The sequence below is a fragment of the Mirounga angustirostris genome, unplaced genomic scaffold, assembly GCF_029215605.1.
Source record: "Mirounga angustirostris isolate CCGP_5_RB_7025 unplaced genomic scaffold, mMirAng1.0.hap1 SCAF_5, whole genome shotgun sequence".
NCBI classification, from domain to species: domain Eukaryota; kingdom Metazoa; phylum Chordata; class Mammalia; order Carnivora; family Phocidae; genus Mirounga; species Mirounga angustirostris.
Genome location: NW_026991713.1, coordinates 159709809 through 159737171, shown reverse-complemented (window position 1 = coordinate 159737171; position 27363 = coordinate 159709809). Strand labels below are relative to the sequence as shown.

The following is a 27363-nucleotide window of genomic DNA, read 5'->3' as shown; positions in this document are numbered from 1 at the left end:
TTCCTTCCTTCTTCCTCTGCATGGGCTGGCATCTCCAGACCGGACCCCCTAGGAGAGGGCTTCCCAGGCAACATGTGGTGAGCATCTTTAAAGTTTTGTTCCAATAATCTCTCTGTTGTGGACGATATTCTATAACATACATGAAAAATGATTTCCTAGAAAGATAAAATGCAAGAGACACATCAAATAGAAGCTCAAGTTATTTATGAGGAGAATCAATAGACGTAGAATTCCTATGTCACATTGCAGTAAGTTTCTAAATGCTACTGAAATTTTGTTCTTAAAGTAGTTATACTTTAAGCAACAGGGCTTTAGAACAGATATTATCTTCCATTTCCCCCACTTAGAACAGATACTGTTTTCCATTTTCCCCCCTTTTATTCCTCATCGCCTTCACTCCAGCTCCCCAACCCACAGCTGAACCAGTCCATTTATTCGGCAACGTTTGCTCATGCCTTCCCCTCCCGCAGACGGTCTATGAGGCCACTTTATAAACAGGGGCTCTTACCCACACAGGATGGAGAGGAAGGGAACGTGGTGGAAATACGGCTTTTCTTTTCTTTTTTTTTTTTTTTTTTTGCTTTGACATTTATCTGCCCCATTTCCTGACCCCAGAATCTTATTTTCGTCATGATCTCGCATTGTTGAGTTTTCACAGAGTCTTGAGAGGCTTACACCTAACCAAGAGAAAGTACATTTCCAAGAGGAACATTTAGATCTGATTTTTCATGTAAAACCCTTGTCTTTCTTATGTAAAATTATGGGACTTTTTTTTTTTTTAAGATGGTTAATTCCACCATCAAGTAGATTGTACTTACTTGAGTTCAAACAGCTTTTTAAAAAAAAAAAACTGGGTGTTACACGCAAATCATGAATCATGGAACGCTGTATCAAAAACTACTGAAGCACTATATGGTGATTAACATAACCGAAAACAAAAAACAAGAGAATGTGAAAGTCACTCTTTCTCCCATGAAGTCCACAGATAAACCGCTGACCCCAAAGAAGAGCAGAAGAGTCCTCATTGGCTCTTCTCCTGGGCTGGGCTCTGCAGGGATGATTTCCAACCTGACTGAGCGATAGCTTGTCTCTGTCTCTCGGGATATTTTGCTCGAGTCCATGGCATCAGCCAGCTGCTGAAGGCATTTCTACGGAAGACAGAATGTCATTATCAAATTCTAAATCTTGGGGCTGGGGTAGATACCACCTTCTGGAGATTAAAGGTAAATGAAAATTCCCCTTCTTCTTTCCCGAATTGTTTCATTCGTGAAGGTGCCCGCCTGGTTCAAAAATGTTAAAAATATATTCAGAAGGAATGCAGTGACTGCCTGTCTCGCGCCCCTGTCCCCAGCTGCTTGCACCTGCTGCCACCCTCAGCCACATACGTGATGTCCCCAGGGCCTCGCTGAAGGATAGGTGCCTGGCTTCCCATCCTTTGCTGTTGCAACAGGGGTTATGATAAAAAAAAGTCCTTGTAGACATGTCCTCAGCACGTGTGGAAGAGCCCTGCCAGTGGAATTGTGAGACCCAGAGCCCCTGCATCTGCCATATTGACGATAAGGAAGAGGTTTCCTTTTTTATTATGTTATGTTACTCACCATTCATTACACCATTAGTTTTTGATGTAGCGTTCCGTGATTCATTGTTTGTGCATCACACCCAGTGCTCCGTGCAGAACGTGCCTTCCCCAATATCCATCACCAGGCTACACCATCCTCTCACCTCGCTCTCCTCTAGAACCCTCAGTTTGTTTTTCAGAGTCCATAGTCTCTCATGGTTCATCTCCCCCTCCCATTTCCCCACCTTCATTCTTCCCCTCCTGCTATCTTCTTTTTTTTTTTAACATATAATGTATTATTTCTTTCAGACGTACAGATCTGTGATGCAACAGTCTTACACAATTCACAGCGCTCACCATAGCACATACCCTCCCCAATGCCTTATCACCCAGCCACCCCATCCCTCCCACCCCCCACCACTCCAGCAACCCTGAGTTTGTTTCCTGAGATTAAGAATTCTTCGTATCAGTGAGGTCATACGATACATGTCTTTCTCTGATTGACTGATTTCGCTCAGCATAACACCCTCCAGTTCCATCCATGTCTGATAACGATGATTTTATGGTCGTCATGACAGTGTCCTCGGTACGGTTTGAGGATGTGCAAGGCTGGGTGATGGTGATATGAAACAAAGGCCTTTTGTAGCTGTTCCCTGATTTGGTCCCTCACCTGCTCTGTTAGGGGGCAAGAACAGGTGTATGTAACTACGCTCATTGACGGGAAAGGCGACGGGTCTGGTTAGTGGCAGAACCAGGACAATAGGACTGCAGCTCCTGCAAGTCCGGGTTCCTTCCCTGTTCTCTACACAGGGCCTTGTGCTTGTTCAGGGGAATCTTTGCGGTCTGTCGATTCACGGTGTGTGTGTACCTCAGGCCCCACGTCTGTGTCCCGTGTCATAAGTCATAAAGGCACAGCCACGGCGCTTACTAGGGCAGGTCCTGCTGGGAGAGTCTCCCGTGTATGTATTTCCTCAGGAATCCTCACAACCCCGTGAGGTGCTATCACTTTCTCTACTGTGCAGACGAGGAACGCTTGGCCCGGGGAGGTGAGTGACTTCCAGCGCCTCACAGCAGACACGTGGTGGAGCTGGGATCGGAAGCCCATTCCCCGGCTCCAGAGTGCCGGCCCTTTCCCCCCACCGTGCTCTCCTCTCACAGAAAAAGTAGTAGTACCACAAGCTGGTGCTCGCCCTCACAGTGTGGGGTGCTTTGTGATATTTGCTCTTGTATCCTATTTGATCCCCTAAATGCTGGTTCCCCCCCCGCCCCCCCCCCACAGTGGTTTCCTGACCCTCCCTAATCTGTCTCAGTCTGGGTTTTGGAAAAGTCTGTTAGGTTCTACTTCCCCAGCACCTCTCAGTGCGTCCCCACCTCTCAGTGTCCATCCCCGTGGCGGCTGCCCCAGTTCAGGCTCCCCATGACTTCTTCCCTGGACCTTCTTCCTGGATGGCTGTGAGATCCTCCTAACTTTTGTCCTCCGTCCGTTCTCCATGCGGAGACCAAAGTCACCTAAAAAATACATTTCTGACCATAGTGTTCGTAATTTAAGGCGCTAAGTCCACCTTTGCTGTTTGGGGCCTAGTGTTCAGTCCATGAAGATGGTCGGTCAATGTATGAGGGAATGCAGAATTAGAAAACGTACTGTGTATTTGTCCTCAGGATGAAGATCTTCTCCCAGGTAAGTATTCTGAGGTCGACTTTCCAATGATAGTCACGAGAAAGCCGCACAGCACCACCGAACCTCACTGTGGGGTTGCTCACAAGGTCCTCGATCTTGGGACGAGCACGTGGCCCTGCAATGCTCTATGAATGGAGAACACACAGGATGGACGTGCCATGCACACACGTGCTTTGGTCAGACTGAACTCCCCTTTTGACCCCACTATTGGGGAAAAAAAGAAGCAAAAGCTGTGGAAAACTCACACTTTCATATGTCTGCCAGCCTAAAGAGTAGGTCCAGTACAGCCACCTGCCCCAAAGACGTTGAAAGATGTGCCCCAGATAACGGGGCACATGACAGTCACCTGCAGGAGCTCTCAGAACCACCCGTCGTTCCTGTTGCAGCAGCCTGATGGTCTACCAATTCCGGTCTGTTCTGTCATTTCATAATCGATCATGTTTCCTGTCAAGCATTAAAGCAGCCCCAAAGAAACCTGGAGAAGAATCGGCTCCCAAATCCAAAGGGAGAAAGGCTTTTTCAAAAGCTATTCAAAATTAAACTAAAAGTCGTCCCAAGGCGTTTCCACAATTCTTTCCTCGCAGTTCCCAATTTCTCAATGTCAAGGTCTTGGGCAGTCCGGTCCACAGGGGCCCGGCTTTGGAGACAGCGGCACCTCTACAGTGCCTGGATGGACGCCCGAACCTCGTAGGCGGATCCGATGGGCTCTGATGGCCCCTTACTTATTTAGTGCCATGAGGCACTGGGAGGTGGAGGGTCTACAGCGGCGGGGCGACCCGGAAAGCCTGAGGCCATCGCCCGCAGAGCACAGCGTCCGCTCGGCCTGGGGCTCACTGGTTCCCGGAGTTTTCAGCCAGGGCAAAGCCCGGGGGAGGGCAGGGGAAGGCTCGGGTCCAGTGCGCCCAGGGCGATGCTGGGTGGGGCCTGGACAGAGGGCGACGGGGACAGCCGACCCACCCAGCTGCTCCCCAGGGGCTCGGGCAGCGGCACCGAGCCGGGCTCCAGGTCTTGGCGTGGCGCAGCCCCAGGCCCAGACCCCGAGGCCTGATGTGGGGCGGCGGCAAGGGACAGAGCGCGCGACCAGGAGAGCAGCCGGCCCTCCCGCGCCCGAGCCTGGTCTGGGCTCCTGCCGATCCGGATCGACGCGCTCGCCTGCCCACGGTCTGGTTGGTCAGCTGCTTCATGCAGCTGGATTGCTTCTTGCTGGCGGCGGCGGCGGGGGCCGGCACGGCCAGGGCCGGGCAGCTCGAGGAATCGCCCGGGGGGAGGGGGGCCGACGTCGCTTCATGTCCACCCGAGGCGGCAGTGGAAGCGGCTGTGGGCCCGGCGCCCCCCCCTCGCCGCCTCTCATCCAGTGGCGCGGCAGGTCGGGGCCTTGGGAGGCCAGACCCGGGACGCGGTACCCAGCCCGTCCTCCACCCAGGGCGGGAACCCCGGGGCCGCCCTGTGCAGGGCCCGGAGGCCCCCTCTCGGGCACCGCCACCGCCGCCCGCGACCCCCTGCCGGGTCCAGCCGCACACCTCCGCGAGGCAGCGGATGCGCGCAGCGCACGGAGCCACCGGTGAACCGCCAAACCCCGGTGTGGGACGCACTGTCCCCGCAGAGCTGGCAGGGCACGGAAGGACGGAACACTCTGGAGCCTCTGGAGGCTGGAAATGCCCAAAGTCTCCTTGAGGGCCGTGCCTCTGCGCAGGTGTAGATATTTGTCAAATGCACCTAGGATCTGCTCTCCTAGGTGAATGGATGCATTGCATGCATTGCATGCATTGCATGCATTTCCTGGGGGAAAGTCCAGGGCCAGATGCATTTTCTGTGGGCGGGCACCTGGGGGCAGTCAGGCAGGAGCACTCGCTAGGGGCCCACCCAGGACAGCCAGGAAGCGGGGAACAGGGGAAGGGGCCCAGCCCTGCGTGGGAAGTCGTGGGGCTGAGCGTCTGGGACCGGGACCGGTGGCCAGAGTCGGCCCTGGGAAGGCCCAAGGTCTCGGGCTTTCCTAGCAACGTGGCCTGCGCAGGGGAGGCGCGTGCCGGGCCCGCGCAGGCGTTGCCTAGAAACGCCTGTTGTCTTCTGATTCTTAGCCTGGCGCAAGCAGGCGTTCTGGGACACTTGGCGGGGTAGTCCGACTGCGCTGGACGCTTTTCCACAGCGGACCGCGACAGTTATATGACCCGCGAAGATGTGCTCCTGGGTTGGTGGCCTGGGCTCTGGCCTAGGCCATTCCCAGGGAGGAGTGGATGGCAGTGAGACTTCCTTGACCGGCTCCAACTCGGATCTCACCATGGACTTTGGTGATGTCATATCATCTCAGACAGAAATCAATAGACTCCTCAATGAGATCCAAAGACTGGAGGCTGATCTTACACTTTGGAAACATTTGTCCAAGGGACCGAATAGCTCAGACTCCAATGCCATCTGGAAACTGAAGAGCACCATCAGGGACCTAGAAGAGAGGCGGATGAGGGAGATCGAGGAACATCAACTCGGAGTTGCGATACTGCACAGTGTCCATCAAGAAAAACTGGCCGACATCACTGACAGGCACCGCAAACAACTCCTCGAGTATGAAAGACGGATAGAAGACCTGCAACATCAAGAGTCTGCCAGTCATGGGAAAGATGACTTACTTCAAGAAAGGGAAACTGAGCTTAGAAGGTTGAAGCAACAACTTGCAGAAATGGAGCGGCTGAATGACCGTTTAAACAACGTTGCTTCTGATCTCAGAGCAGAAAACCAAAAGTTGGTTTTGGCGCTCCAGGATGTAAGACATCAGCTGGAAGAATCTATTCTCCGGAACAACGAGGATTCTCTGGAAAACAACACTGCTGTGAGGGCTTTAAAAATAGAAAAAGGACGGTTAATAGCAAAATTGGCTCGGGCGGAAAAGAAGCTGTTGGAGGAAACAAACAAGGATGAGCAAACTATCAAAGAATTGTCCCCTTTAGAGCATGTGCATTGCATTCAACACAGTCAAGAGAAAGACCTGGAAATAGTACACCTCAAAAAGAGGATCGAGCAGATGGACGCCGACCATACAGAAACGAAGGAAATGCTGTCCTCTGCTCTGGAGGAGCAGAAGCGATTGACACAACTCGTTAAAGAGAAAGAGATGTATATTGAAGAACTTACAGGAAGTCCAGAGCTTCAGGAGGAATTCGGTCAGTCTACCCAAACCTTCAGAAGTAATGACATTTCCCAGCCATCCGTGGAGGACAAAGACAGGTGTCTCCCATCCGTGACAGGCGAAAATCCTCATCTGAGAGAAGAACTGGAGAGCCTAGGACAACAGAGTCGCTCTGTTCCTGCGCTCGACCCTAAAATCCTAGACGAGATCGTAGAACTGGAGTGTGAGGTGTTTCAACTCCAGGAGTTAAAGGATGATCTCGAGGAGGAAATCAGAGAGCAGCAGAAGATCATTCACAACCAGCAGCAGGGGAAGATAGGACTGCTTCATTCTTTACAAGAGCAGAAGCAGAAAGTGGAGCAGCTCCAATACCAGCAGGAGCAGATGAATATTGAACACGCTCAGCTCCTTTCAGCGAAAGACGAGGAGATTCAGCATTTGCAGGACACGATAGACCAAATGAAAGCCCGGTTGCCTGACAAAAGCCAGCACATTCCGACAGAAGACTGTGATGATGTGGAAGTCCCAACCAGTCAGCCTCTTCCCAGACAAAACGCAAGTGAAAAGCTTGATTCACGTGAAGCCGAAACTCAAATATCAGTCCTAGGAATCAAAGAACACGAACTGGAGATGAAGCTTCTAACTGAACAGAACATCCGACTGACGGAACAGATGGATCGGCTCTCCAAAGAGGAGATTGGTAAACTAACTCAGATTATCCAGCAGAAAGACTTGGAGATTCAGGGTCTTTCCAGCAGGATCTCTGCGGCTTCTCACAGCCAGAACGGGGACGTGGAGCGACTTCAGCGGCAATTGCAAGAGTACGCTTGGAAAAGCGAACAGGTCTTGGCGGTCTTAAATGAGAAAACGAGGGAGAACAGCAATCTGAGGACAGAGTATGACAAAATGGCGGATAGGATGGCTGCCACAGAAGCAGACCTCCGGCGGATGCAAGAGGAAAATCAAAAACTGTCCACTAGAATGGACAGTAGTGGTCAGGAGATGTTTAGAGAAACGATTCAGAATTTATCACACATCGTTCGAGAAAAAGACCTCGAAGTGGATGCGTTAAGTCAGAAATGTCAGACTTTATTGACACTCCTGCAACCCTCCAGCCCTGGTAATGAGGTTCGAGGCGTTCATATGGATCAGTTCAAGCAGCTTCTACAGGAACGGGACACATTAAAACAGCGAGTGAAGATCATGGAAGAGTGGAAACAGCAGGTGATGACCACAGTCCAAAATATGAAGCGTGAGTCACCCCAGCTTGAGAGAGAGCTGGCACAACTCCAGGCGCGGGCTTTCACCAGCAGCGAGAAGGATTCTGAACTACCGACGACCTCTAGTGACCTGATGCAGACGTACAAAGGCAATGAAATAAAATTACAACATTTAGAGAAGGAACTGGCACAAATTCAGCTCAGCATCGGGGAGCTTTGCAATGCCAAGGATCTCCTTCTAGGGAAACTGGACGTGATTTTCCTCGAGCCCTCCCCCGACTGCTCAGAGTCAGCGGACTCTCTGGAGCCCGTGAAATCTGACAGAGTGGGTGAGGCTTCTGAGTTGCTCCAAGTGGAGGTAGAAGAGCTGAGAAAATCAATGCAAGAAAAAGATAGGATGATTCGAACCCTCCAGGAAGATAAGCAGAGATGGACTGATTCAGTGGCTGCCACGTGGGAAGGAGAAGGCCCAGAACAGGAACACAGGGATTCCGACATCGAGCAGCTGAAGGAGAAACAGGCCGTTCTACAAAACTTCATTCGGGATCAGGAGCTCCGAATCCAAGCGAAAAGTGAGGACTTGCTTTCTTTGCAGGAGAACTTCCGTAGCCAAGTGAGTGAAAATGAACTTTTGAGGCAGACGGTCACCAATCTGAAGGAGAGAATAGCAGAGTTGGAAATGGATGTGTGTCAACCGAGAGAGGAAAATGCAAAAGTCGAGGAAAACTCTCGAGAAAAGGCAGTGGGAGATGAGGCACTGCAAGAGACAGATAGGCTGCTTTCAGTGATGCGGAGAGAGGAGGAATCCCAGGGTGCTGCGATGAAAGAGAAGGCACTTGCTTTGGAGCAACTATCGCAAGAGAGAGAAGAGCACGAGACCGGGGTATTGAACCGGCCGGTCAGTGCAGTTCCATCAATGCAGGGAAAGACAGTTCTGTGCCAACAGGGGAGAGATGAAGTCCTGTTGGCCCTGACACAGAAACAAATGGAAACCTGTGCCCTCCAGAAGGAGGTTCGCCATTTACGTGAGAGCGAATTACGCCTAACCCAGGAGCTGGAGAGACGGCGACACCTCGCTCTAGAAGCCGAAGACGCTCATCGCCGGGAAGCTCTGGCCTCAGAAGACAAAGTGGCTCAACTCAGGAAGGAAGTGACGGTCTTGCAGGGAAGACTCGTTTTGTCTTCCACTGCCATGGAAAATGCCAGCCGAGGAGCCAGTCTGCAGGTAGAGTCGCTGCAGGAGCAACTGCACGTGGTGACCCAGCAGAAAGAGGACACTGCGCTCCAGCTTGCTGCCTCGCAGGAAGAAGGAAGGCAGTATGGTCACATCCTAGCTGACCTCAAGTTGGAACTCGCCGAATGGATGGAAAAGGCAGACAGCCTCGAAGGAAAACTGAAGTCATTGCAGGGACGATTACATAAAACAAATGCTGACTTGGAGCTGAAGGAAGACCAACTCCAAGAATTCCAGAAACAGAATGAGGTCCAGCAGGAAATCCTGGAGGACACACAGAAGAAACTGATGAACTTAGTCAGTAAGTCCGAAGGAATGGTGGACAAAACCCTACTAAGGAGACTCTTCCTGGGATCTTTCCAAGCCCCTGACGCTGAACGGCAGGAAGCCTTAAGGTTGATGGGAAGCATGCTGGGGATCCGAGAAGACCAGATGCGGCAGCTGTTCAGTGAAGGGCCAGGTGGTGGTACCAGCTGGATGAGTCGGGGGCCTGGATCCAAAAGCGCCCCCAACACACATGTGAAGCCAAATCACCGACCTATGGCCAAGAATTCTTTTTCAGGGCTTTTCGTCCAGTTTCTAGAAGCGGAATCTCATTCAGCTTTGCCACCACCAAAGCCCTCTGCTCATGACGTGAAGCCCCCAGATCCCGGAGGAAGGGGAAAACTGGCTATGAAACAAGGCCCAGCACGTCTGAACACTACCCTAGCATCCACATCCCGGAAAAAAGATGTGAAGCCCCGCACCACAACGGTGTCTCTTATTACCCCACCTGGACCGGAAGCGGATGGATCGGAGCACCTTCTTCTAAATGCCGTCACTGATGCTTTGCCCACGTACGCACCCCAAATACTGTCACCTGCGGAGAAGGTTGGAATGGCGGCCAAAGGCCTCTCAAAGAAATAGAGGATTCTCAAGCCAGAGATGAGACAGTGCTCGGAAGACCCCAAGTCACTCTGTGTGTTTACCTAATCCCAAAATGTCCTTTTGCAAAACGTAATATATTTGCAGTCTTGCTTTCAGCTTAATAAAAATATTCTTTTATGAGTTAACAAAAAAAGGCATCTTTTAATGACTGCAGAGGTATTCACCAAACTGAAAATGGTGGGTATTTCTTATGAGAGTAGACACTGGTGGGGTTGGGGGCTGCGGTCAATGGTACTTCCAGTATTGTTTGTAATGCTTTGATGTTTTCATAAGGAGCATGTATATACATATACCTTTGGTAAGGAAAACATCCACTCGTTTTAATGTTCCCAACTTATCAAATACATGAGCACCCACGCCTTGTTGGAGAAACTGGGTGTATAGCATGAAAGTTTAAGATGAATACATTTTTTTAAAAAATGCGAGTTTGATTTTCCCAGTTATGTCCCATTTCTCTTTCTCCTTTTTTATTTTTAATTGTTTTTTCCATTTCATTTTATGTTGCCTGGGAATCTACTTCATGGGTAACCTGATTTATCTCAGGCCTTTAGAAATATATGTATATTTGTCTTTTTGGGCGTATAGTATTCTATGACTTGCTTTTAAAAAAAAAAAATCACTCTGCCTTCGAGATCTTTACAAATGTGAATGAATTCCAATTCATTCTTTAAAAGGAAATGCAGGCCTTTGTGGATATACCCTAAATTACCGAACTAGCTCCTACTGATCAGTATTTAATCAGTTTTTACTTCAAATGTCCATGGTCAACTCCCTTGTTCCTTTCCTCAGAAGCCACTCCAAATCTTCGTTTGCAGTGCCAGGCTCATTACTCCACTATACTCTGGAAACCATCCACTCAAACTTCTTTTCTTCTCCTTCTCCTTCTCCTTCTCCTCCTTCTCCTTCTCCTTCTCCTTCTCCTTCTCCTTCTCCTTCTTCTCCTTCTCCTTCTCCTTCTCCTTCTCCTTCTTCTTCCTTCTCCCTCTTCTTCTTCTTCTTCTTCTTCTTCTTCTTCTTCTTCTTCTTCTTCTTCTTCTTCTTCTTCTTCTTCTTCTTCTTCTTTTTAACGATTTTATTTATTTATTTGACAGAGCAGGAGAGCACAGGCAGGGCGGGTGGCAGAGGGCGAAGGAGAAGCAGGCCCCTTGCTGAGCAGGGAGCCTGATGTGGTGCTTGATTCCCGGGTCACTGAGATCATGACCTGAACCAAAGGCAGACGCTAAACTGACTGAGCCACCCAGGCGCCTCCCATTCAGACTTCTTGAAAGATCTCATTCCATTAATTTTCCATTGTGCTGTATCTTCAGCCTGCCAAATATCTTAAATCCTTCCCTCCCTTTCTGTTGCCAGTGCTCTGGTTCACCCATTCCTGTCTCTTGCACAGACTAGTGCAGTAGACTGCCTACTGATCTTGCTGGTTCCACACTCGGCCTCCTTTGAATCCATTCTCCATGCTGCTGTCAGGGCGAACTGAGACGAAAATCTGATGTCACTTCCCTGCTGCCATTATTTGTGGGTTCCCTCATTGCTTGGAGTTCGACCTTTAGGAGACCATCCAAGCCCTTGCTTTTGCAGCCTTCCCTCCTGCGCATCATTCACATACAGGCTGCCCTTTAGCCGCAGGGAATTCTTACAAGCCCCCAATAGATTCTTATCCAAAGAACTTCAAGTGCATGAGCCTCATCGTTGTGCCTTGCCAAAGGTACAAAGCAGAAGGATTTCATTTTTCTCCTCTTCACCCGTTGGTAAAGGGAGTGATTCCCACCCTAAAGTTATGGGATGTCCGGATGCTGAACAGATGAGCTCGACACTAATTTATTACCCATGTCTACTCGTGGCCCACACCATGCAGGGCCACAAGGGGGTTTTACCTGGGAGCAGAATGAAGAAGGGCTTTGGGGCGGGGGCAGACCTTGTAGTAACAAGAGAGTGACGGTGAGCCCTACTTCCTGCAGGAGGGCATGACTGGCTTGCTGGATAATTGCACACGCTGTCAGGGAAATGGACCTTACTCCTTGGGGAGAAACTGTGCCTGGTCCCTGGGATAAAGAAGGTCGTTTGGCCAGGAGACCTGATCTGTGGGAGCAGAGGGGGAAGGGAACTTTGGGTGAGACCGAGGCCATTGGAGGCCCTCTGATGTTCCCTGATACTAAGACAACACTTCCTATTGAATCTTAATCTCAGGCTTTCCATCACAGTGGACTCTGATATCTAGACATCAATTTCAACCTGGGACTGAGACTTTTAAGGAGTAGGACAGGTGCTTCTCTAGGAAGTGAAATTGTCACGTGAACAAGAGGGGGAGTTGGTCTTCAAAACCAAAATGTATCAACGGTCATTGATGGTCACTCAGTTGATCCCAAGGGAATCCTTAGGTAGCCAAGGGGTAGAAGGAAAGGCTGACGTCCTCCAGCACCATGGAATCTGGCAATGGACTGTGGATAGAAGCAGCCACCCCCACCTGCAGGTTGGATATGCAGACTTTGGCTTCAGCCTGTAGCAAGAAGGCCTTGGTAACTACATTAAGCTGGTGGGGGTATCATGACCCGAGGCAGAGCAGACAGCGGGATATGAAGGCTCAGAGTCTGTAAGAGACTCCGTTTCCAGGAGAGCCCAGTGCATGGTCAGCAATTGCTGCTTTCATGGTCTATAACCCAGGGCCAAGGAGGGCCATTTCTTGCATTGGGAGTCCATGGACGATTCCAGTGACTCCAGGAAGCTGGAGAGGTAGTTGCTAAAGCCTTTTTACTTAGGGCACTAACGGGTGATTTTTTTTTTTTTTTTAAGATTTTATTTATGTATTTGAGAGACAGTTGGAGCTGGAGGAGGAGGTCAAAGGGAGTGGGAGAAGAAGCAGGCTCCCCACTGAACAGGGAGTTCCCTGCCAGGCTGGATCTCAGGACCCTGAGATCATGACTTGAGCCAAAGGCCGACGCTTCACCAACTGAGCCAGCCAGTCGCCCCCTCACAGTTGTTTTGGACAGATCCTAGAGCCTTTTGTTGAGGGGAGCCCCACCCAGCGTGGGCTCAGTGACAAGTAGCAGCCTAAATGGGCTTATGTAAAATTTATAAACAAGGAATATGTTGCCTCTAGAACCAAAAAAAAAAAAAAAAAAATACTGACAGAATTTGGACTTGTATGTCCTTCCTTGTTTGTAAGGATTTTATTTGGTTACTTGAAAGAGCACGAGAGTGAGAGCACAAGGGGCTGGTAGGGGCAGAGGGAGAGGGAGAAGCAGGCTTCCCAGTGAGCAGGGAGCCTGATGCGCGGCTTGTTCCCAGGACCCTGGGTTCATGACCTGAGCCGAAGGCAGACGCTTAATGGACTGAGCCACTCAGTCGCCCCTGCACCTGCATGTCCTTAACAAGTGTGTCAAACAAATGTCCTCACAGTAGGTAGTCGTAAATGTGATGTCATACCTATGTCCCTGGAGAAGGACGGGTGCAGTAAGATCCTGCCCACAAAGATGTCTGTGATAGCAGAGAGGTTTGGGTGCCCTGTGCTTAACAAGGTAAAATGTGTCCCCTTCAAAGTCAAGGCACATTTGACCGAGAGGATGTTGAAATACGCATGGAACAGAACATATTGGCCAAATCTATATTAGCAAAATATTCCCCATCCTTAAATTTGTTGGGCTCCCTTGTGTTTTTTTTTAAAGATTTTATTTCTTTATTTTAAAGAGAGAGACACCTAGTGCACGAGCCCAGTTGGGGCGGGGGGGGGCGGAGGGAAGGGCCGAGTGAGCGATTCCCAAGCTGACTCCACCCTGAGCACGGAGCCTAACATGGAGCTGGATCCTATGAACCTGAGACCATGACTTGAGAAGAAAGCGTAGCCCACTGAGCCACCCAGGTGGCCCTAGGGGTCTCAGAGGTTTTCAGGGGACCAGGATTTATTTTAATCAGGTATGATAAGTTAGGAAGATATAGAAGTAACTGTCACAATGGAAGAAGTTTTGTAGATTTAGAGGCCCCAAGAAAGGAGGTTCTGAGAGCCTTGCAGGGCCACCTGGGGAAGCACCAGGATTGGTCAGGAGAAAGAGGGAGTGAAGGGAAAATGTGGGCAAGACCCTTTATTGTGGTTTCCATGGGAAGGGACAGGTGAGGCAGGATAAGCACGTTTAAGACTGGCTAGTTTGAGTAATTTCAGGGGGCTCCAGGCCAGAGTGGTGTCTGCAGGAGTCTGTCCCGCCCTTGCGGTGATCAGGGAGGCCATAGTGGCCCAGAGCTGCTTAAGATGAGGTGGTTGGCAGTAAGGGTTCTGTACCGGTTGGTTTGGATGTGAAAGGTATGCTCCCAGGCCAGTTGTGGACTTTTTCTAAGAATTAACTAAGCCTGCCAGGGACAGTCCCTCCAAAGTCAGCAAGTCTGAGATGTCAAAGCATTAAATACAGAAGCTAGAAAATACGGTTATTTTACTAGGTACAAGCATAATTGGAGCCCTGGTATCGAATCCATGAAGGTTACCCAACTGGTACATCTTAGCAGACATTAACGTTAATTCAGAACCTATGTTTTAGAGGGCCAAAAGCCAGTTGACCTCATTTTATCTTTTGCCATATAAATTATCTTAGTAAATTTGGATTTCTTTTTTTTTTTTTTTTTTTTTTTTTACGGTTTATTCATTCATTTGAGAGAGAGACAGCAAGCAGGTGTGAAAGAGCAGGAACCAGGGGGAGCTGCAGGCAGAGGCAGAGGGAGAAGCCGACTGACTCCCCTCCAAGCAGGGAGCCTCTCATGGGGCTCAATCCCAGGTCCCCGGGATCACGGCTGGAGCCGAAGTCGGACGCCTAAGCATCCGAACCACCCAGGCGCCCCTGTGAATTTTGGATTTCCAGTTGGGTCAAATTGTGAACCTATGTCGAATTAATTTGGGGGGGTTCCTCTTCCTGTATCCAGTTTTCTTTCTTCCATTCCTCCTTTTCTTGGGTTTGTTTGGTCCTGGATATATGCTTGGGTTAGGGAGTGTCTTTTTACCCTGTTCATCTTTCTCCGTTTTTTCTTCCAGAGAGTCTCCAATCAGCATCATTAGGGTTGGAGCCTCTGTCGTGGCAATGGTCGTATGGTTTCAGGTGTCCTGGCGTAAGTCAGGGTGTGAATTGATACCCTCACTGTGCCACAGGGGTGCCACGGATGTTTCCCCCACGACCCTGAGGATGGCGATCTTGTGCCAAACAGGTTTAGGCAGTGGGGTGGTAAGTGAAAGAGCACAGGACCCACAGCGCAGACGTTGATAAAGCCAAAGCATCTTCTGCTACAGCCCTACCTTCTCTCAGTGTGGACGGCTTCCCCTCCCCCCTTTTCCCACTCTACCGATTCCCTCAGGAGACTATTTCATTTCTAGCCCCATAAAGTCATGGGTTTTTGTTTCTGTCTCCAGCTATTCAGACGTGGTGCACATGTTCTGGGTGTTTATGGGGAAAGGGAGCTGGGTGGGTCGGCCCCACAGATGACTGTCCTCTTCCTGCGGGCATGCCAGTCCATCTCCCCAGTGTTGGAGTCCACAGCCAGGAAGGTCATTTTGTCCATGGCCAGAGTGGGAGCCTCAAGGCCCTGGATCCAGAGATGAGTCCCTGGACGCGCTGGGAAGCAACAACACTAAGAGAAAGCAAGTGTGTGGAGGAGGGGTTTTGCACTGGGAGAGAGGTGGAGCACCAAACGGCCGACCCTCCACTTTTGTGTTTCTCATCAGCTCCTGGGCCCTGGGCTGCCATGGATGTGCGCCTCCAAACCCTGAGGGCTCCGGGGGACACACGGTAACGGGGAGAGGAGCGGCAGCTGGGGAGATGGGCAAGGCCACTCGCGTTGCCTGACCCACAGTGACTCAGGAGGCAGCCAGGGAGCCATTCTTACATCTCCCTGGGGTCGTGGCCCCCTTCCTTTCCACCCACAACACAGAGGGTCATCCCCAGGACGGTGCGTGGGGTGCGCTCTCCCCACCCGGATCTGTCTGTCTGCCCCAAGCACTGGCCCAACACCCAGTCGGTGGAACTCAAGCACCCCAGTCAGCAGGTCGTGGGGTTGCCGACCTCAGCGGGGAGCCTTGGAGACCGATACAGGCCAGATGGAGGTCACACTGATGGCACCTCCCTCCTAGGTACAGTCAAGTCGCATCTGTACTCAACTTGTTGGCAAGGATGGGACATTGGTTTGGAAACGGATGGCGACCTCCATTGGAGCTAACAGAACACGAGCTAACACACAAGCTGGCCCGCAGTTGCCAGTTCCCTCCCAGATCGTGATTGTCCCCTCTGAAGCCAGTTAGGAAGCCAAGGAGCACGTCAAGCTGACCCCGTGTCCTCAGTTAAGGTGGGGCCACCCTGTTTGTGATGTCACTTGCTTTTATTCAGCTTCTCCTCAGTTCCCTGACGAGAGAGAGATTCCTGCTCTAGGCTTGTAGGGATCCCTTGACACCTGACAGATGTGACTGGCAGCAGTTGACTAGTCACATATTCTCACAGTTCAAGGGAGGAGGATACCACACACTGTGCAGGGCTGCACAGGAATTGCACTTGGGAACAGAGGGAACAAGCAGGGGCTTGGAAGGCAAGACTTTGTCCTAACAAGAAGGTGGGGCAAGTCCTGGTTCCCTTGGGAGGGTATGAGTGGCTTGCTTGAAGAATTCAGTGGGCTTCTAGGGAACTGAACGCTGCTCCCCCAAATCAACAGGCACTATGTCTGGTCCCTGTGATGAGAAGGGTTTTTGCTTAGGAGACCTTACGTGTGAGGGAGGAGGGAGAGGAGAACTTGCATTAGGCTGTTTCCGTCCCTCCTTGATTGTCCCTGGTGTGAAGACAGCCCTTAATATGGAATCTTCATTTCAGGCCTTATGCCCCAAGAGGTTATGAAAATGTCAGCCTTCTTACAACTACTAATGGCATTTCACAGTGAAACAGTATACAGAAGAAACATGTAAAAGTTGTACTGCTGTATGCTAGCAACGAACATGTGGGCTCCACTATCAAACATACGTTCACAATTACTAGTAAAACTATACTTAGGGATCAATCGAACAAAGCATGTCCAGCACTCGCATGCCCACAGCCGTTAGCACTGATAGAGGAAATCGGAGATATAAATAAATGCAGAGATATACCATGTTTGTGAATTGGAAGCCTAAGCATAGTGAAGATGTTCATTCTGCCCAGATTGATAGATCGATTTAATGCAATTCCTGTCAAAACCCAGTCAGGGTTTGTTTTCTTTTGTAGATTGATAGACAAGATGATTCTAAAGTGTATGTGGATAGACAAAGGAATGAAGAGTAGTTTCAGAAACAATTTTGAAAATAATAATAAAGTGGGAACATGCAGTCTACCCAGTTTCAGAACTTCTGCGATAGTTTTACTAAGGACGATTGTGTGGTATCTGCAGAAGGACAGACACAGATCAATAGAACAGAACAAAGAACCCAGAAAGAGTCCCCACAAATACGCTCAACTGAGTTTTGAAAAGGGAGCCAAAGCACTTCAGTGGGGGGAAAGCTGGCCTTGCGACAGACTACAGCCATTTCAAGCTTGTGATGAACACACAGACGCCAGACTCAGAAAACAGCACCAGGAGCGAAGGAAGACGGGGCTTTGACGGCGGTCCCGCCAGGTGGTGACGGGAAAGGAGGGGTAGACGGTGCCCAGGGCTCTGTGGGCGGGGCCAGAGGAGGCACCCAAGGGGCGCGTCCGCGGGCCGAGCGGGCGGGAAGCTGTCCAATCAGCGTCTGGGCAGAAGCGCCAATGAGCGGGAAGGTTGTTGGGCGGTTGACGTGAGCGGCGGGTCTGAGCCCCGGCAGCTGAGCGCGGCGGAAGCGAGCCCTCCTTCCCTCTCCGAGGCTGGCTCGTCCCCCCAGCGCCCGGGGACCCGGTTTCGTTGTTCTCGGTGGGGACAGCACCCCGGAACCTCCACGGCCATGGGCGCTCGTCCGAGGACGGCCTCTTTCAGCTCCTGTTCGTCCTCCTCGACAGACCCAGACGACGAGGGAGTGCGCGGCCCTTGCGAAGATGCTTCTCCGTGCAGAGGTGCCTGCCGGGCGCGGGGACCCAGCGTCCCCGGGGGCCTGGGGCCTGGGGCCTGGGTGGGGGGCGGGCCTGTGTCTCCGGAACACGCTCGTTCGCCAAAAGGGCGCCGTCACCTCGTGCGACCCTCGTTTCGCACGTGTGAAGTGCCCGGCGCGGGGCTTCATTCCTGGAGCGGAGAATGACCTCCCTTGTGCTGTGCGCCAGGCCTGGGGGGAGCGTGACTGGGAATGCGGCCTGCAGCAGGCCGGCGGGGTCTTGGCCTCCTTGGGGCTCGAGTCCTTATGGAAGCCCGACGAGAAGCAAGGAAGTCTAGCGTTGAGAGGGGAGGAGGAGTGCAGGTTCTTCCTCTTGCATAGGTCACATTCCGTTGGGGATCGTCAGGGTGCCCGTTGTGCACCTGAGATCAGGTCAGTCAAGGTGTGTTGGGGCGGGGCGGGGGGGATGGTCTGCCCAGGAGCACGTAGTAGTGGTGCGCAGAGCCAGGACTTTGCAGAGCTCTTGCGTGTCTGCCGCAGGAGGCTGCGTTCTAGGGGTGCAGTGGGGGCCGTGTTGTGAGCACAGATAGGTGTCGGAAAGCCCAGGCTGGGGTGTAGTTCGTTCGTTCGTTCGTTCAACAGAAAGTGTTGAGAGTGTACTTCGTGGTAGGCCCTTCTCTTTGGGGGGGTGGGGGGTGGGTATTCAGCGATTGGGAACCCAGGATAAATAGGACAGATACGGCGTCTACCCTATCACCACCTGGTTGGAAAAGACTGGAAGCAAATAATTGCCCATGAAATACATAATTACCGTTTTGCTTCGAGTGCTGAGAACTACGGGGTGCATTCGAGTTTGTCTTTTAGGCAGTAATGTTTAAGCTGAGAACAGAAGGCTAAGAAAAAAACGGGGATGTGGGAGGGTGTTCACTTAGAGCAGGGAAGGAGTGTGAACTGTGAAAGGAATTGAGGGAATGCCCTTGAAGCCGGGGCCACGTAGGGACTGTAGGGACTGTAGGGTGGGCAAGCCAAGGTTCGGGGTTAAGACTTGCAGTTTTTGTGGGTTCCTGGAGACTAAACATAGTGATTTAAGACATGGAGTCCAGAGCCAAGCTGATCGGAGCTCTGCCTCTTATGAGCTGTGTTCCTAAACCATTCTGGGTCTCAGTTTCCTGATGTGAGAAATGGAGATGATGATAATCCCACTTCTTAGATGATTGTAAAGATAAATGATATTTAACGTTAATGAAACACGTAGAGCCCTGTCTGACATGTAGTGGGTGTTAGTGGTGGTTGATTAAATAAAGAGGTAAATACATACATTGGTATTGAAGACTTGACGGTAGTGTGTGGTGAAATTTGTGAAGCTAAAAGCCTTCCAGCCAACTTCATTTCTTCTCCAGTGTTCAGGTGCTGTTGACCACATGTGTAGAACTGTTGAATTAGAAATAATGTTCGCATATCGACTGCTACTTGCTAAGAGACTCTGAAGTGCCATTGAAATAATCAGAAAATACTTTTCAGTAGCATAGTATAATTTTATTTAAAATGTATTGGTAGTCTTGATTATTTAGTATTTGTTGGTAAACGTTTTAGCAAACTTGCCTACTTAAAACAAAGTAAGTTAACTGTAGAGTAATTCAGACACAGCCAAAGGACAGAGAAGTAATATAACTAGAGCTTTCCTTTTCTTGACTCTCTAGGGGATAGTTTTTGTAATTTCTCTGTTCTTCTTTGCCTCAGTTTTCGATGCCCCCCTGTGTCTGCAGCCATCTAAACATTGTAGGGCAAGTTTGGGTTTGGAATTGCAGAGAGTACAGTGGTACCCAGCCCAGAGTGCACATCAGCAGAGCCTGTGGGGCTATTTAAAGAAAACAGAGATGTTCACGTCCTCCTCTACACTCACTGAGTCAGAGTCTTCTGGGATGGGCCCGGGGCTCTAAAGACCACGTATATTTGTCATCTGGTTGCATTTCATGAAAGCCTTTTTAGCACCGGGCTTTCCTTTATCTGAACAACATGCAAGAAGATTGGGAGAATCCATAAGTTAACGTTTGAGGACATTTTGCAGGGCTCTGTCCTTCCAAGTTCTGTGATACCGTGATGTGCATCTTCACTGTAGTGTGTTAAACCCTTAAACTTTGTCAGAAAGTCATGTGATTAATAACGTAGAGATTCCTTGCGTGAATCGTGGGCAGATCACTTTGTGCCTCAGTCCTGTGTTTGGAATGGGGATAAAAATGGTAGCCCACCTTTGGGATGTAAGGATTAAATGAGCAATAGATCCAAGGCAGTTAGCACCGGGTCTGACACAGAGTGAAGCCTTCCATAAATAATTCTTACTTCTTTTGCTTTCCCTCCATTATTTATTTATTTAAATACAGATTTTATTTACTTCTTTATCTTAGAGAGAGAGAGAGAGAGAGTGCATGCCCCTGGCGTGGGGCCAGAAGAGGAGGGAAAGGGGGGGGGAAAGAATCTCCAGCAGAATCCACACTGAGTGTGGAACCCAACTTGGAGCTCAGTCTCGGCACCCTCAGATCATGACCTGATGTGAAATCAGGAGTCGGACGCTGAACCAACTGGGCCACCGAGGCGCCCCTTGATTTCCCTCCATTCTGAATATTATTTGGTTCCAGCTATGTCCTAGCTGTGGGTTAGGCTGGTTCCTGCTGCCCTAGGTTACAGCCATAAAGCCCCTAAAATCGCACTAAGAAAGCCAGTTAGCCTCCCAGGACACCTAGGATTCCCTCCAGGAGAGGGAACCATCCCTTCCTCCCGTGACGGTGGTCAGCATCCTCCACAAAGGCCACTGGAAGCACAGCTGTCGTTAAACACAGTGGCTTCGTTACTCATCCTGAGGGGGAACCCACGTCATGGGGACTGTGGGGCTGATCCGTAAGAAAGAGGGTGTTAGAAAGAACTTACAGGATTTGGGCTTTGGGCGGATGTTTTTGGGAGTGTTCAAGGAAGCAGGGGTGTGCTCTGGTCTGGGTGCTGAGGCGAGGCGAGGCGAGACAGTTCTGGGATCGGGTAGCTCCATCAGTGTTTTCTAGAAGGAGGTGTGAAGAGCGTGACGGACGGTGTCATTCACAAGGAAGACACTCGCTGGTATCAGGCGGGAGAGAGGAGGATTGGCATTTGGGGGTGGGCACGACAAGCTGGTTTTTGTCTGTTTGGACAAAAGAGCAAGGGGTCCTCTTTGGTGTCCCTTCATCACCGGGGCCACGGCACCTCAAGCTGCTGTTCTGCGAGGTCATTTGCGTGCAACCGGAGAAGCACGTGGCGTCTCCTGGAGCGCCAGGCCCGCGGCGACCAGCCGTGCAGCCCGGCTCATGGTGCCAGGCCGCCTCCTCGATGTCAGCACTGCTCTTGCTTCTTTGCCAGTGGAGGGGGGAAGCCTTCAAAAGACAAATAGGTGTTTGCAGGGCAGAAGAAACTAGCCTGGCCGTGGAAGCCCAGGGCTGTGTCATCGGCACCTGACATTGGGCCAGGGAGCGGGGAGCAAGAGAGAATTCTGGGGAGGTTGTCAGAGAATGACTCGTGCGAGGACCAAGGGGTCAAGTGGGGGAGCTGACGTGCTCCGGGTTTTCGGACGGTCCCCAGGAGCCCCGTGGGAGATGCACTGCTGACAAAGAGCAGGTCTGTTCCCCTTTCCTTCCCTGTGGCCACAGCCCTGGCTCCGGTCCCTTCTCCTACCTGCTCTGTTGCAGCAGGTCCCTCTTGTTCTGCCTGCTTCTCATCCAGCTCCCTCTCCCATCCACGTGCTCCTGCTCTGGCCAGGGTGATCTTCTTGGAATCCCACATCTTCTCCTGTTACTGCGTTCCTTGAAACCTTTTGATTCCCCATCAGCCACAAGGTGAGAATCTGTACTGTGTGGCGACTCACTTTGCTTTTCCTGATCCTCTCACGGTTCCCTGGGTCTCCCGCTGCCAACTGGAAATCTGTATATCAATGTCTCTGAATTATGGCAAATCCATTCTTTCCAAAACTTCTCAAGATCCCCTTCCTGTATTCTCCTCCTCGCCACCCCCAGCCCCCCCCAACTCCGTGAATCGGGCCACTGTGTCCTTCAGTTCCCACGTGCAAAAGGGAGGAGTCCTCTTGGAACTCTGCTTTTACTTCCTTACCCCCTTGTGTGATCATTCTCCCAGACCTGTGATTTTATCTGCTAAACATCTCTGGAATCTACCTCCTTTTCTCCACCTCTGCTTTTGCCCTCTCATTCCGAGTTAAGGTCATTTGTGGTCTGCGCCATGGTTCTAGTCTGCTTACTGAGCTTCCAGGCGCTTCTACCGCCTCCAAATCCCTATCTCCCCCTGAAGCCAGAGGTTTGTGGAAGGCCCATTCGTTCATGTCACTGCCTAGTTTCCTGGCTTCTTGTTGCCGTTCGAGATAGACCCAAACGTTCCTTCTGTGTGTGCACGGCTGCTCCGTCCTTCTTCTCCAGTCTTGCTTCCCGCTCGCCTTCCCTGCTGTACTCGATCCGGTCATTCCTTCCAATGTGCCCTGTGCCCGCCGGCCTTGGGGCGGCTCGGCTGCTCCCTCTGCCCAAGATGCTCTTTCCCCCACCCGCCTTGCCTCACGAGCTCTCATCTTCCCTCAGATGACTGCAGCAGTCACTGCACATTCTTTATTGAACGCCTTCTCAGTTGCCAGAGGCTCGGTTCTTGTGCGCTTCCCGATGTGACCCAGACAGACCTCGGTGGAGCTGTTAGGAAGCCTTTCTTCCAGGGAGAGAAGCAGCCAGGAAACACAGAGGCAAGGAATCTGGCACATCAGGGGTCCTGGATGCTGTAGGAGCGTTGGAAGGGGTTGTCCTCTGAGCTGGGATGGCCAGGGACGGCCCCCTGAGGACAAGAGTGGGGAAAGCCTTGCAGGAGGTTGAGGGAGTGGGCCCTGTGCATGTCTGTGGGAACAGTGTCCCAGGCAGAGAGAAGGGCGAGTAGGAAGCCCTCCGTGGAGGGAGCTGGCCTGACTTGTTCCAGGAATGACAAGGCCAGAGTGAGGGAGAAGGGGAAGAGTAGCAGATAGGGTGTTAGGGACCTGGGATGGTGGCCACTGGGGGATTTTGAACTGAAGAATGAGGTGACCTGACTTGGGTTTTAATGGGATGAGTTCAGCTTCTCTGTTGAGAACAGCGAGGGGGGAAGCAGGGCGATGAGTTAGTAGGCTCCTGGAATATTCCAAGTCAGAGATGCTGCTGGCTTGGATCAGGATGGTAGGGGTGGAAGTGCTGAGAATCGATCCAGATTCTGGGTACGTGTTGAAGGGAGAGCTGATGGGATGTACTGACAGATGGGATGTGGGTGAGGCCGATGAGTCCAAGAAGGTGCCCAGCCTTCTGGCTCGTGTGAGATGCGGCTCCCTCCGGAGGCCCCTGACACCCTCGACAAGGTCCAGCCCCTTATCTGTTCTCTGTGCATCTCCTCTGGGGCAGTCAGTCCCGTTGCTCCGCAGACATCTCGTTTAATGTTTGTCTGCCCCGTGGGAATAGCGGTGCCGAGAGGGACCATGTGTGTCTCAGTGCCATGAGCCTTGTAGACCCCTAGTAAGTATTTCTGAGCCGGCCGAGTGATGAGGAACTGAATGGAGATGCTCATGGTTCTCTTTCCTGATGAGGGCTCCCAATTCCCATGTTCTGTTTCCCTGGTTTTGAGTGGTCTGTGTGTTTTAGAAACCAGGCCAGGGGCTGTAAGACGGAAATGGTATTGTGAGAATTGCAGAAGTTTCTCTGATGTCAGCCGCGTCGAAAAACGTCGCCCTCGACGTGCAAGTGGGTCAGAGGATCACCTCTTGGGAGAGGCAGCATTTTCTGGAGGGCCTAGGCCTTGCAGCTCACTGATGGCATCTTCCCGGCTCTGTCCAGAGTGCAGGGCTGGGATTTTGATCTGAAATATTCTGAAGGTGGGGGCTGCTGCTTTTCCTCCCCAGAGAAGACATGTCACTTGCGGATGAGAATATTCTGGTAAGGATAAATTAGCTGCCAAATTTGCCCATCAAGAAAGTCGAATAAATAATGGCTTTACTGGATTTGCGCTGCCTCCCCCCCATTTTTTCCAAAAGGGAACAAATTAATTTTTGAAAAGATCTGTGAAAAACAGTGGTCTCAGATCTAGAATACGAATTATTTTTCTTTTATGGTTAATTTTTTTTAAGGTTTTATTTTTAAGGGATCTCTCTGTACCTAACTTGGGGCTAGAGCTCATAACACCCAGATCAAGAGTCACATGCTCTTCCAACTGAGCCAGCAAGGTGCCCCTTCAGGGTTAACTTTTTAAATGACAAAAGTGAATACATATCCCCCACTCAGCCTCATTTGAATATAGTGTGCCTACAGGTTTTCATGCCTACAGTTTTTTAATGTCTGAATGTTTTTCCACAGTGGGGTTGTACTTTACGTGACGATTCTGTTTGTTATTTGGGTGGCTATGATTTTGCTATTAAGATAGGGCTGTGATGAACATCTTTGCATGTGTGTTTGAGTTTTCCCTCGAGATAGATTTCAGGGTAAAAACTTCTGCAAAATGATCCTCAGGAGTGGTTATGTCATTTTTGGTTCTCACCCATGGTAAATGAGATGCTAATCACAGAGTATTTCTCAGTCTTTTAAATTTTTTGTCAAGTGGCAGGGGAAAAATAATGCCTGTTTTCAATTTTTATCTCTCTCTCTATCTATAAATGTATGTTTTATATTTAAATTTAAATACGTATTTATTTTATATATATTTGAATTTATAGATGTAGCTCTATGTATTTATACACATACAAACATATTTCTAAAGATTTATTTGAGAGCGAACACGGGGGAAGGGCAGACGGAGACGGAGAGAGAGAATCTCAAGCCGATTGCCCACTGAGTGCAGAGCCTGAATGGGGCTGGATCCCACAACCCTAAGACCATGATCTGAGCCCAGATCAAGAGTCAGATGCTTAACCGATTGAGCCAGCCAAGTGCCCCTTACATTTATATTTTTATAATCACCTGTAATACTGAGCAATTTTAGTTGGTCCCTGTCACTGATACTTTTTTCACGGATACTTTTTTACATGAATCCTCGCTCGTTATCATTTTCCTGCTGGGTTGTTGTCTTTTTGTTTGGGTATTTATATTTTTCTTATTGATTTGTAGGAACTTTTTATAGGTCGGATAGTAGTCCTTTGCCTCTGTACTCGTTGCAGTATTTTCTCCCAAACGATTGTCTTTCGGTTTCGCTTGTACCATACATTTCAGGATACATTTCATTCTGAATCTCTGTGGTGCCCAATCTCATAGTCTAACTTTATAGCTTGTGGCTTTGGATAGTGCTTCAAAAGACCATTTTCAATCGCTGCATTTTCTTTTAGCACTTTTAGGGTTTGGGCTTCTGTTGCTTAGACCATTCATCTGTCTTTATTATTTTGTATGTTACAAGGTAGCACTTTTGTCCCTACACCATCTAGTGATGGTCTGTATCCCCCATGGATTTGAAAGAGCCCTTAAATGCTAAATTTTTATATATACTTTGACACAGACATGGGTATATCGTTCTTCACTTCCAGTTGGAATTGCTTTTTTCCTTTTGATGCCTGAACATTTTGCCTTGCGATATAACTTAGTTGTGAATTGATTGAGAGCGCCTATAGCTTGCTTCTAGAGTAAGAATAGGTTTGTACCGCTGAATAGCACCCTTTTCTTAGTTCATTTGAGCAGCTGTACTCTAGGAAGGAAGAAAAGAAAGGGACCCTGACAAAAAACATGTGTCTAAGCCTGTGAAAGCAATAGCTTTTTAGGTAGTCCTGCCATGTAGACTTCAACATACGTGTCATTGGCTGGAAGTCGTCATGTGGCCCTACCCCTAGCTGCAGGGACGTGGCGGGGGGGAGAATTTCTCACAGGGCAGATTAATACCTCGAACAAAATTGGGGCCCTCTTCGTAAGGAAGCAGGCGTAAGTGGATATTGAAAGGGGAACTCGGATTGGGGCACCTGGGTGGCTCTGTTGTTAAGCCTCTGCTTTCGGCTCAGGTCGTGATCCCAGGGTCCTGGGATCGAGCCCCGCATCGGGCTCCCTGCTCAGCGGGAAGCCTGCTTCTCCCTCTCCCACTGCCCCTGCTGTGTTCCCTCTCTAGCTGTCTCTCTCTCTCTGTCAAGTAAATAAATAAAATCTTTAAAAAAAAAAAAAAAAAGAAAGAAAGAAAGGGGAACTTGGTGGGTCAGCTCCATCTCTCATCTTTTTTTCTTTCCTTTAGAATTTCCCCAGGTAGGGGTGCCTGGGTGGTTCAGTCAGGTTGAACATCTGACTGTTGATCTCAGCTCAGGTCTCGATCTCAGGGTTGTGAGTTCAAGCTCCACATTGGGCTCCGTGCTGGGTGTGTTGCCTATTTAAAAAAAGAAACAAAGACAAGAATCTCCCCAGGTATTCTTCAGTGACAGAGGTGGGACGGCAGGGGAGAAAAGGAGATAATTTGTAAAATAAAATGCTCAGGTCTCATTGTTCAGCTTGATGAGCATTAAGAAATGTATACAGTTGACTCTTGAACAACATGGGTTGGAATTGCATGGGTCCACTTATAGGCAGATTTTTCGATAAATAGAATACAGTACTGTAAACATATTTTCTGTATGATTTTCTGAATATGTTCTTTAGTGTACTTTATTGAAGGAATACAATGTATAATAAATGTAACATACAAAATCTATGTTAATCAACCGTTTATGTTATCAGTAACGCTTCTGGTCGTCAGTAGGCAATTAGCAGGGAAGTTTTTGGGGAGTAAAAGTTAAATGACAATTTCGGACTGCACAGGGGTCAGCGCCCCTAACCCCTGGGTTGATCAAGGGCCAACTGTATATCTGTGCACCATCCCCGAAAACTGTATCTGAAACTCCAGAAGTTTCCTTTGTATGTCTTTCTAGTTAATCTCCTTACCTCCAGTGGTCATTTTCTGATTTCAGGATCTATGATAGAGTATAATTGCCTTTTCTTGTACGTCGTGTAAATGGAATCAAGCAGTATGTATCGTTTTGTCTTCTTTCACTCAGTGTGTTCTTTGCGATTTATCCATGTTGTGTGCACTTATCCAAGATACACAAAGCCAGATCCTACTACTTTAAGTGGTAAGGACAGATTTTAATCAGCAATGACTATTGTAGTCAGGAAAAGAGTCCAGCTTGAATGAAACTCAACCTTGATTTGTACAGAGGGTATTTTATGTTTTAAAGATTTTATTTATTTTTTGACACAGAGAGAGAGACAGCTAGAGAGGGAACACAAGCAGGGGGAGTGGGAGGAGGGAGAAGCAGGCTCCCTGCTCTGCAGGGAGCCCGATGTGGGGCTCAATCCCAGGACCCTGGGATCGTGACGTGAGCCAAAGGCGGAGGCTGAACAACTGAGCCACCCAGGCACCCCACCGAGGGCATTATAAAGAGAGGATGAGGGAGTCATGCCAGAGGTGAATTAAATCAGAGAAGTAAAAGATTACAAAAAGTGGGAAACGTGAAACCCCCTGGATTTACTCACTGGGAGACAGAGGCCAGACTTTTCATTGTTGGCTGAACAAACCATGGATGCCTTGAGTTTTCTCAGTAGGGACTAAGGGTGACTGGAGTCACCCTAGGGGTGGGGTCTTGAGCTGTTGTTAGGAAGTATGTTAGTGTT

General features: G+C 49.9%; 1 protein-coding gene across 1 annotated transcript in view; it reads left to right on the top strand.

Annotated features, from left to right (window-relative positions):
* Positions 1 to 7: 7 nt before the first annotated feature.
* LOC135364564 (thyroid receptor-interacting protein 11-like) overlaps positions 8 to 27363 on the top strand; it is a 41593-nt gene continuing 14237 nt past the window's right edge. The window contains exon 1 of the mRNA XM_064592865.1: positions 8 to 17750. Coding sequence (XP_064448935.1) covers positions 5413 to 9717 — 4305 coding nt within the window. The 5' untranslated portion in view covers positions 8 to 5412 and the 3' untranslated portion in view covers positions 9718 to 17750. The remainder of the gene's footprint in view (positions 17751 to 27363) is intronic.